Below are 12,096 nucleotides of genomic sequence, written 5' to 3' on the forward strand. Positions count from 1 at the left end.
TAGACACTTTTTGTCAGCCTTGGAAATGCCACCCCCCCCCCCCCCACACACACACACACACACACATACATTCATACTCATATTGTGGAGATATGCCCCCTCCTCCACGCACACATGCACACGCACACACACACTCACACACACACTCACATACATTCATTCACACTCATGTTGTGGAGATGATGCAAGGATGTGGTTGGTATACAGATGCAGAAATATTTGTTACCAGTGGTTGTACTGTTTCAAAGCACCAACAGAGGGAGCCAGATACAAGTCCAAGGTCATTGGTGCCTTGCATAGCAAATTGCAAGATGCCATTGTCTCTGCCCATCCCACCATGAGGTCATGGGCAGCCTCTCTCTAACAGCCCACCCATTACTGCCATGTAATCCTATTTTGGGCTCTGTCAGGGAAAGCCATATGTCTCGATATGAAATCTTTTTGTCTGAGATAAATAGAGGGTGCTTTGTCTGCCTCTGAAGTGGTGTGTGTATGTGTGTCTCTCTCTCTCTCTCTCTCTCTCTCTCTCTCTCTCTCTCTCTCTCTCTCTCTCTCTCTGTGTGTGTGTGTTAGTGTGAGAGAGAGCCAGCAGTGAGACTGATGCTAATGCAGTATTGCAGCACAGAGGAGGGCAGTGCAGAGGTGCTGTCCATGGTGCTGAGAGAGGGAAGGGAAGATGGAGAGAAATGGAGAGAGAAAACCTTAGTTGAATGTTGTGAAGGGCAAATGTACAAAATCTCAGCCTAAAGGACAAGCTGACTGTCTATTAGTAGTATGACTTGTAATGTGGAGTAGATGCATATACTGCATTAATGACGATAACAATTGAACTGTATCGCATCAAATTTAACACTACTCAGCTTGCTGTTAGTGAAGTTTTACATTGATTCTCCAACTATTTGCCGCAGTCTTTTGTTACATATGAACAGTGAATGGGGGCTTAGAGTACTATGCATGGAGTTTTAGTGTCTTGGACAGCACCATTCTCTGCCTCAGGGGAAGCTGGGCATTACAGTCAGCTGTGATCCCGTCATATCCCATCTCGTCTTAGCATTGTTACGTCTAGCTGGGAAAGTTGTGAGCTCCCTGTCCATACTCCATATTTGTGCCATATTTGTGTTTATTTGGCCGAGTGTCAACATGTTTTTGGTGTTCTCTGCCTCTCTTATCCTCTCAGTCTCAAACAGGCTGTGTGGTTCAGAGGCTTTTAACACCACATCACTGCTCACCCAGAGAGCTGCCTCTACATCTGGACTGGGGTCAAGCCATCCACAACACCCCCGCCCCCCTTCTCTAATATTCTCTAGATCTCTCTCTCTCCTCAGTTTCTCTCTCTCTCTTCCTCTCTCTCTCAGACACATATTTATCTCTTCATCCCTATGTTCTCTCCCTCTCTCTCTCTCTCTCTGTCCTTCTCTTTCGTTCCTACCCTCATCTCTTTATCCCTCCCTCCCTGTGTGAGCTACACACACCCACACACACACATACACACAGAAGCAGACACACACACACACACATAAATGATTCGGAGTAGTGATTTCTCTCGCTGACTTTTTCCCTCTCTGTGGCTGGGAGACTGAAGCTGGGTGAGAGGGAGAGTAATGGCATGGCAACAGGGGCTAGAACCATGTGAAAGAGAACCAGAACAGAAGGAGGAGAAGGAGAATGTCTTCAGCAGGACATCTGGGGGAAGAACACAGAAAGGAAGCTGTCATGCTAGGTTATCAGGTGTAGCCTCAGTTAATGTCAACGTTCAAGCTGCCTCAAACCTGTGAGGTTTGATTATTTTGATGCAGAGGAGCACAGAGTATGTGCACTGGCTTTTTATTCATACTGACACATGCAGGGTAAGGATCAGTCTGATCTGAACCCCAGCCTCTGTGAGGGCATTTCAAGACAGATTTTTGCACTGATATATCAGTGATCCAGTTTTTGTTTTTTCAATTATTATTATTATTCTTTTCTGTGGAGCTGAAACTTATATTTTACGCACACTCTCTGGGGTGTGTGTTAATCTGACTGCGTGCACACACACAGACACACACACACACACACACACACACACACACACACACACACACAAAGAGAGAGGGAGTTTGGACATTTGCTGTGGCCGTGGCTGCGTGGTTGAAGGAGAAGCATGGCGCACGCAGCAGCCCACCTGAAGAAGGCGCGGGAGTTTGAGCAGCACTCGGAGCTGCGGGCGCTGGAGAAAGCCAGGGAGAGACGGCGACGGCACAGGGAAAGAGCTGAGCGCAGGCGCAAGGTACCCTCAATCCTGACCCTCAACCCTGACCCTCAACCCTGACCCTCAAACCTGACCCTCCATCCTGACCCTCAACCCTTGCCCTTGACTCTGACCCACACCAGGCTGCCAGCACTGGCACAGCACTTTACACTGTAATATGATCAAATGCTCGAGTTGATTTCTTGGTATGGAAAATAACTGCCAGCTGACATCGTATATGTCTCACCTATGCACTTTGCATAGAGTACATGAAGATGGCGTAAGATAGACCAGCATTCATTCATTTTGATCTCTTGAATCTCTAGTTATGTGTCTTGGACTTGAAAGTCAACTAAAAAAACATGGCTCTTTCTCACCAACACTATACTGTATGTAATAGCCAGTATAGTATTCATCAGAACACCCACCACCTCAGTTATAATGGAACAACAATGTTACTGTTTCAGAAACCACAAAGATGTTGTAGGTAAATCACTCAGAGCTTTGAAATTGTATATGATATTTACTAAAGTTATCATACACGATTAGTGAGCTGGTTTTTACTGATGTTGTACTCTGCAGAACTTGACTTGTGTCAGAAATGGCTTGTAAGACAATTGTCCAAAACATAGTGACATACTGCTCCTGATGTTAGGTCCAGTTAGGTCTAAGACCTGATGTGTCTTTAGTTTGTAATTGTCATACGAGGGATTTACTCATGCACAAAGACCTGCATGGAAATAAATAATCATATGTATGTCAACAGTGATGCTGACAAAAATGGTGATGTATTCACTGGAGTTGTAGTGTAGTCCTAATCTCATAAGAGGTTTTGCATGTTCCATTTCATTTGATAAGGCTGTGATGCAACCAGACTTAGAACTCTGAAGTACTGTATTTGATTGAAAGATCAGAACAGAAGGTTTGTGTGTTGTAACGGTGATGTGATGGGTATTATAGGGTCCTTGACATTGGCTTTTTGATGTAACTGGATGCAGGTTAAATACTTACCTCACTGCATAGGATCACTGATGGGGCATTCAGGTCCACTCTTATAATACCGTTCAAATGTTTTTCAGGCAAACTCATACTCTCAATAAGGTACCAAATGAATCTATTCTTGAAAAAAATACAGTATATATAGTCAAACCATTGTCAAAGTTAGAAATTATTATTTCTGATTTATAAAAACATTTGGTTTGCTTTCTTCAAAGACTTGAGTTAGAAGTTTTCCAGAAAAATAATGGCTCTAGTCAAGTGCAGTCCACAGCACATTGAATGACCTCTGTGTATGAAATGCGCTATATAAATAAACTTGACTTGACTTGACTTGACTTGACTTGACTTAAGGGAGCAGCCGTGGCCTACTGGTTATCACTTCGGACTTGTTACCGGAGGGTTGCCGGTTCGAACCCCGACCAGTAGGCACGGCTGAAGTGCCCTTGAGCAAGGCACCTAACTCCTCACTGCTTCCCAAGCACCGCTGCTGTTGTTGCAGGCAGCTCACTGCTCCAGGATTAGTGTGTGCTTCACCTCACTGTGTGTTCATTGTGTGCTGAGTGTGTTTCACTAATTCACGGATTGGGATAAATGCAGAGACCAAATTTCCCTCACGGGATCAAAAGAGTATATATACTTATACTTATTCCCATGAATAGCCCGCCCAACCTCATAGCTGGAGACATTTTGCAAAATCAATGTATATACCAGGGTTGTGCACAATTCGAATTGCAATTCTGCTTCCTGTTTGCTACCTCAATTGAAATGCAAGTGAAATTCAAGAATTGAATTGGAATTTAAGAGCCAGTTTCAATTCAATTCTGGAATTTTGCACAAGCCTGGTATATACCTTGGTTAATAGCCAGGAAATTATATTATATGTTGTGCTATACAGGTTTACATTAATCAAGAGGTACAAACTCTGCCTGACCAAGGCCAGACATTTCCCAGCTCCGTCCTCAAAGAGGCAACATATTTTGTGAAGGCATGGTTCCCAGGGTCATGAAAACCTGGAAGAATCATGGAATTGTAAAATCCCATTTCCAGGCCTGGAGAAATCGTGGAATTGAGTAAATTTCACTGAACGATTTGGAAAAGTTACATTTTGTCATACCAGGGATAAAGTGGGATAAGTCATTTTGTGGTGTGCACATCAGGTGCGGGATCAAAAAGTATTAACGTATAAAACAGCAGAGAATGTCTGCACATTTCACCAGGTGAAACTTCTAATAATATAATTGAGGGGAGAGCAAGTGTGCGTACATTTTTTGCTGTTTTATTGCTTCATGAATAAAGAATGGTGGGGCAGAAAGACACATTCTATAGTTAGTCCCAACCTGTAGTGTAAATTAAACAGTTTTGTATTTATAGGCCATGGAAAGTCATGCACTTTTCATTCAAGATAATTGAAAAGTCATGGAAAGGTTTTGAGATGTTGTCAGTAAAGATGAGTGGGAACCCTGTGAAGGATTCTCATACTCGTGCTTGTAGAAACCAAAAACAAGGCAGAAATCTTACAGAATCCTTGTAGGTAAACTAGGATCAAGGGTAAATGCCTGAAGACAGGATAACATACGGTTAATGGTCGTTCTAAATTACGTAGGACAATGGGAAATTCAACCAAGCAGTGGAATAAAGTTAGCCTACATTAAAGCAACACCAAAGAGTTTTTTGTAGGCTACCTTAACATAATGTTTCCAAAATCGTTTCAGTGGTTCATTAACTCGTAACAGGGTGAACGGCACTTCTGCATTCGCTTCGCGGCCCTCTATCGGCTATAACCGCACTATGTAAGTTTGCCAGATCGTGTAGCGGATCTGTAGTTTGATGGAAGATAAGAAACTACAAATTTGACTTGCTTCTGATGTCGCAATGCATCATACTTTCATAAAATCATGCAACATACTCTACTTTGTCTGTGGACATCGTTATTTGCCAAGCCGTTGCTGGATAAACAAATAGTGTGTGTGTGACAGAGGAAAAGTGCTTTGGTGTTAAACTAATGTCATAGCTAGTGGAATATATTTTGCTGAAGGTTCCCCCTCGTGAGAGGATATCCGTTTCTTCCTTTTTGTTAAAGACTTCAAAGTCTGGCTAGTTGGTTATACAGGTAGGAAAGTAGAGACCGCACTCAGGGACTGAGTCATATACAAAAACTGTATTTAAAGTGCCGAGAAAGCATGCTTTCTCGGCACTTTAAATACAGTTTTGGGGTTAAAACTTAAAGTTTTTTTGGGGTTAAAACTTAAAACTTCCACTTGGTTTTGATTGCCCTCGACAGTAAAGTCCCCTTGATGAGGGAAGTGGGGGTGAAGATCTTTCCCTATGAATTGGGACACCACTATATGTAAATGCACGTGCACATGCAAAAACGAGGGTTATCACCAATGTATGTGTGTAGCCAGTACATTAGATACTGTTATCCCAATATATGTGTATAGCTAGTAGGCCTACATTAGATACTGCTATCCCAATATATGTGTATAGCTAGTACATTAGATACTGCTATCCCAATGTATGTGTAGCCAGTACATTAGATACTGCTATCCCAATGTATGTGTGTAGCCAGTACATTAGATACTGCTATCTCAATGTATGTGTAGCCAGTACATTAGATACTGCTATCCCAATGTATGTGTGTAGCCAGTACATCTGTCTGTATGTGTCTTCAAACCGTTGCTGTCGTCACTCCTTTCATATCGGACGCTTGTGTGAGTGTGACCCTGTAGAGTCCACATCTCTGCCTGGTTGCTCACAGCCACTCCTGTCACAACAATGCATAAGCTGAGGGCATGCAGCACTGACCAAGAGCATGCAGCACTGACCAAGAGCATGGACTCTCCTTTCCCCACCTGTCCTCTGCAGCTGGGTTCTTTTGTGCTTGCACCCCTCTGCCCCTCTGCCGCTCCGCTGCTCTGCTTTGTGGCCCTGATGCCATTGCAGGGCTGAGCACTGTTCTCATTCATACATGGGTCAGCAGACTTGCCAGTGATCTCATTCATGCCTCTCCTGACTCGATAGTAATCACAGTAAGGTGGCAAAGCTGCAGTGGCCTATTGCAGACCACTGATACTGATTGCTCTCTCTCTCTCTCTGTCAGTAGAAAGAGATAGAGAGACAGGCCTTTCGTTCGAGCAGTGTGGGAACAGCCAGCATCAGTTAATGGGTCCTTGCCTTAGGTCACGGTCTGACCTAGAGAGCTCGTCAATCACGCCCACACCATCGACCCCGTCCACTCCAGCTCTAGCCGGTCAGAGCTCAGCTCAGTTTGTGTGTGTTTGTATGTGTCTGACAGGACAGTGGAGCTGTTGTGTGTGTGTGTGTGTGTGTGTGTGTGTGTGTGTGTGTGTGTGTCTGTGTGTCAAACCTTACCTCTCTTACTCAGTAGGATGACCTATACTACATGCCATATCTTGGTTGTCAATCGCAGCCTCACGTGTGGAGTAGTGGGATGTTGGAGGGGAAGCTGACGGGAAGTGAATGCCAGGCAGCTCTGAGTCAGAAGACCACAGGCAGACTGTGTGAAATGAGCCCAGAAAAAGATGGTTGTCTTGAAGGTTTAAGGATGGTTACCACATGATCGTATGTTGAAGATGGAATACATCACGTCCTTTGAATGTTGTGAATGGAATGGCAGCCTGCAAAGGATGGGAGAAGTTCAAATTTTTGTCTTTTTGAAGGTTCTCTTACCACTTTAGGCAGCTCACGCAAAGCTGAGACACGACTGACCAGTGGCATCTTGCGCTGACTGACTTCCTCGAGGTGATTACAGCTCCTGCTGTTCCTCAACAGCCTCAAATGCCATTGCAGGCATCCCAGCTGACACACTCTCAGGCCCCACCGTACAGAGCCCCTGGCCTGCCCAGTGGGACATGGGCCAGTGGCTAGAAAGGGTCTGAGAGAGGGAGATAGAGGGAGAGTGAGAGAATGTGTGTGTGTGTGTGTGTGTGTGTGTGTGTGTTTGAGAGGTGGGGGTCAGAGGGGGTAAAAATAGTCTTGAGTGGAGACGGGTCCTGATTTAGCTGCCGCACACATACGTTTACGGGCCCAGTTGTCTCTCACAATGAGGAGGGCCCAAGAACACAGCACAGGGCAACAGGAGCTGGGGGACAACACACACAGAGTGGTAACTGGAGTCCCGCAACACACATTTCTTACAGAGGAAGAGAGAGCATGTGGAACAGCTTAGGAGGCAACACATTTGGGATGAAGTCCTGTCAATATTTTTTGATCTAAAATTGACTTTGCTGAACAGATTTCAACACCTTATTACAATGCTACAATGAGAGATTGAGTGTTGCAGGACTATGGAAATGTGTTGATTAGACACTACAGCATAAAGTATTCATTGGAACTAATGGAATTGAAGGAACTGAACTCTGGGAACTAAAGGGATCTATTGTGAGGTGACAGTGGGGGACTTGAGTTTGCCATGGGGAATACAGTCCTGTCCAAACTTTGTGCTTCTAAGAAAGCAACACGGACTACTGGAAGTGACCCAGACCTGGACCAATGCCAAAATACTTCTTCCCCAGGAAGCGAAGATGGTGCCTTGGTAAGATTCAGAAGTAGTGGACGAAGAGGGAATGATCTGATTCTTCCTCGTCTTAGTCGATCCAATCACTAAGAGTATTATTTCAATAGAAATTGAACAGATTTAGGCATAGGATTTGTTAAAGTAGTAAAGATCTAGCCATTTCAATGTCAATTCCCAAAACCTTTGATTACATGCTAATATAGTCTGATCTTATATACTGTATGCAGGAGAGAAAGGAAATTCCTCATGAACTTTGTACTTTGTAATTCAAGGCAGTTGATGGGGCATTTGATGGGGGATTTGATGGGAGATTTATTCCAAGTGGTTATGCAGGATAACATGATTGCTATTGGTGATTTGTCTCTGTGGCATTTGTTATGCCAGGCAGTCCTTATTATGTATGTTTTCGTCACCTGACCTCTTGGTCGAGGTGATTGGGCTGGGGGGTCGCCCCTTGACCTCATTAAGGTGAAGAGGTCTCTCAACACCAGCGTGCCACTCTTGAGATCTTCCTACCTCCGTGACAAATTAACACGCATGCAACACGTGCACACCCATGTCATGTCTTACCACTTTCTTAACCTCACATACTTGAGGTTAAGCTCCCTTTCACTGTTCTCCTAGAGGTTGCGTAATAGATAGAATAGAGGAAGCAGATGCTTGGGTGACTGGTGGGGAACCACTGGTGTGGTGGAGCAGTGGCAATCATTTTAAACCTTTAAAGATGTTTTTCAGCGTCAAGCCTGCATCAGGTAGTCAAACCCAAAACCAAAAGACCATGGTTGCTTCATTTCTAGAAAGTTCTGCAGTCGTGGCCTACTGGCCCGCTTTTGGTTGCACTCTATGCGCTTTAAAAATAAAACTGACTTGACTTGGTTAGGGCTTAGGGCTTGGAACCAAAGGGTTGCCGGTTTGATCCCAGACTAGTAGGAAAAATGTGGGCGGGGAAAATAGTTAAGCACTGCTCTCCCATGCCCACATCCACGGCTGAAGTGCCCTTGAGCAAGGCACCTAAGCCCTCACTGCTCCCCGAGTGCTGCTGTAGCAAGGCAGCTGACTGCTCTGGGTTAGTGTGTGCTTCACCTCACTGTGTGTTCTGTGTGTTCACTAAATCACGGATGGGATAAATGCAGAGATTAAATTCCTTGTATACACAAGTATACTTGGCCTATAAACCTGATTTACATTACATTACAATAATTACATTGATTTACATGAACATTGTTCTGCCTTTGCAGGTTCATGTTGATGCAATTTTTCAAATATTATTGAGTGGTGTTGAAGCCTCATTTTGATCTGTAAGATCTGAGAGAGAGAGAGAGAGAGGGAGGGAGGGTCATATTTGTGATATTTGAGTGTTCGCTGGAGTTCATGACATTTTTATGTCTGTCAGGTATGTAGGTCAAGGTGTTTGGTTGCATTTATCATGACGGATTACTGCAATCACATAGATTAGAATGCAGCTAATATTTAGTATAGGCATGATGCTCTGCCTATCAAGTGTCTATGTTGATATACTATAGGACAGTGAAACTTGAAGAGCCTCAGTCTTGGAGCAGGTCTGACATGCAGTATGGTGTAAACAACGTATAGCTTGCACATACTATGCTAGTTAAAAGTTCTGACACACCCACTTATTCAAAGGTTTACTGAGGACATCAAAGGTATTGCAGCAGAACACAAAGGTCTTTAAAATATGTACAGTATATATTTCATGCTTTATTTTCTTCACTGTTAACCTTTTTCATACTATTGGCATGATTCTAACCAACTTCATGCTTCTCGATTAAAATGAGCCAGTGAAATGTAGGGGAGCTCCTTCAAGACTGTTGGAAACCCATTACAGGTCATCCCATTAAGTTGCTTCAGAGACTGAGCAAGAATGTGGCTACTTGAATAATCTAAAACATGATAAATGTTTTGTTTACACTTTTTTGGTTACTCATAATAGGTGTTTTAACCTTCAGTATTGTTCTACATTGTAAAAAATAGTCAAAATAATAAATAAAGAAACCTGAATGATCTTCATGTTGGTATGTCCAAACTTTTGACTAGCCCTGTAGATGAACAAAAGCACAATGTGTCAGGCAACTGTGCTGAAGTGTATCTGTTTCCATGTTACTAGGTAGAATAAATGTTCATCAAATTTCAGATTGTATTCTTGTCCTGACCTTTTCACACCATGAAAAGCATCATCAAAATGTGTAAAGATATTGAGACATACGCACGCTCACACGCGCACACACACGCGCACACACACACACACACACACACACACACACACACACACACACACACACACACACACACACACACACACACACACACACACAAACACAAACAAACACAAACAAACACACATACATAAACAGACTCTCAATGGCATTCCCAAGCTCACACTTAATGCAGGTATGTTTATCTGGGCGTGTGATTGTCACACCAGCTGCGTGTTTTCCTAGTGCCTTCTGTGGTTTAATTTTAGACCACTCAGACAATGATAACAACAACAACAAAAACACACCCCCACAGACACACACACACACAAACAGAAATTTGTACACACACACACAGTTGTACATGTGTGTGCAATGTGCATAGAATTGTATAAATGTTTTTCTCCTCAGTATTTCTCTCTAATAAACCATGATGCCTCTCTCAGCAAAAGTCGTATGTTTCATTGGCATACCAATATGCTTTATTGTGTTTGTGTTATGTTATGTGTTATTGGCATACCAATATGCTTTAATGTGTTTGTGTTATGTTATGTGTTATTGGCATACCGATAAAGCCATCGTCCGTCAGTATTCTTGTCCATTCCCACTGTACTCCGTGGCTTCGGCGCTAACTGTCCTCACGCTCTGCTTTCCCCACAGTCGGACAGTAACACCAGCTTCCTGCGAGCGGCACGGGCTGGAAACATCGACAAGGTGCTGGAGTTCTTGAAGAGCGGCCAGGACATCAGCACCTGTAACCAGGTAACACAACCTCCACTACCGATCACCTCAGACACATGCTGGTGCAGGGGGAGGGTGTTGTGAGGGTGTCACACTGACATTCTCATTCACATTTAGTTTTTATGCAACACACAATAAAATAATAATGAATAAAAACACTCAATAATTATTCTTATTGGCAACATGATTACATAGAATGTAACATGAATACATAGAAATGTTTTTTCATAGAAAAAAGCACAACCATAAACTCCTTTCCTATATTATTTCAAAGATGCCAGGCATGGCTGTGGACATGGATATTAGCATCTGTGCGCCCATGCTGTGAATGCCTGACTATTGATTTCCACTTGTCCATGGCCTAATGCTCATGGCCATGACACACTGTAGCAGGCAGCTGTCTATGTCAGGCTTCCACAATGTCTCTGTGATCACTGCATTACAGTGCTGCAGGATGAACTGCACACAGGAAGTGCTGCTGGGATATGCATTCAGGCATCCCTTCACCTCATGGTATTAGGCCTGCTGAGGCTAATGCTCAATGAGAAGCTCTTTGATCTGAGTCCAAGGCAGGGATATGTTTGTAATCCTGGCCTTATGTAACCATATTGTGAGTGTTCTTGCTCATAATTAGATTTGGCTGTCATTTTTGTTCCAGAAACTACATATAAGTTACGTTCATAAGTTACGGTCATAAAATATTCCCCAAGACAAACTGACAGTGGTTGTGTGTTGAGAGACTTATAAATCAGATTTATACGGTTCATTCCCTGTATGTAATAGCTGTAAATTGGGCTGTGTACCCATTTGTATGTTAGAGTCAGCGCCCACACTAATCTGCATGTCCTCTGTTTTGGCTCTCTGTGATGTAGAGTTGTCAAACAGCTGCACTAGATGCTATTACAGAGTGACGAGAGGCAGAATGTTAATCGTATCATACAAATGTTTGTTTTCATTTCATCCATTTAAATGAGTGCTTTTTAAAATTTTAGTCAAGATTACTTAGAATCTGGGTAAAATGTTTGGGGTTTAAAAGATTTTGAGTCGCATGATAGCAATTTGGAATAGCACTTGGGCATGTTCTGTTTGCGTTTATGATAGTATTTATATTTGTGTTGGTCTAGGATGGCTAGAGAGAGGATGTTATTTTGTGTTTGCGTGGTTAGATTGACAAACATGCATGGAAATAAACTTACATACCCATGTAGACATAGCATATTGTTGATCCAGAGTAGCAACCATATTGTATTCTATGAAAAAGAAATGTGTTGATGAATATGTATCAGAAATATGTGAAAGCATGGAACATATGTAAAGTTATGAGTTCATTCTTTCATTCATATAGAAATGACTCATTCAGATAGAAATGAATCCTCTCA

General features: G+C 43.0%; 1 protein-coding gene across 4 annotated transcripts in view; it reads left to right on the forward strand.

Annotated features, from left to right (window-relative positions):
* Nucleotides 1-7,401: 7,401 nt before the first annotated feature.
* ank2a (ankyrin 2a, neuronal) overlaps nucleotides 7,402-12,096 on the forward strand; it is a 77,659-nt gene continuing 72,964 nt past the window's right edge. For all 4 annotated transcript variants that reach the window (XM_076294265.1, XM_076294267.1, XM_076294268.1 and 1 more), the window contains exons 1-2: nucleotides 7,402-7,781; nucleotides 10,637-10,738. In XM_076294265.1, coding sequence (XP_076150380.1) covers nucleotides 7,659-7,781; nucleotides 10,637-10,738 — 225 coding nt within the window. In that variant the 5' untranslated portion in view covers nucleotides 7,402-7,658. The remainder of the gene's footprint in view (nucleotides 7,782-10,636; nucleotides 10,739-12,096) is intronic.

This window comes from Alosa pseudoharengus, unplaced genomic scaffold, assembly GCF_046254945.1.
Source record: "Alosa pseudoharengus isolate Yale_2024_CS ecotype anadromous, Long Island Sound unplaced genomic scaffold, YU_APseudo_1.1 YU_APseudo_1.1_scf_2, whole genome shotgun sequence".
Taxonomy (NCBI): domain Eukaryota; kingdom Metazoa; phylum Chordata; class Actinopteri; order Clupeiformes; family Clupeidae; genus Alosa; species Alosa pseudoharengus.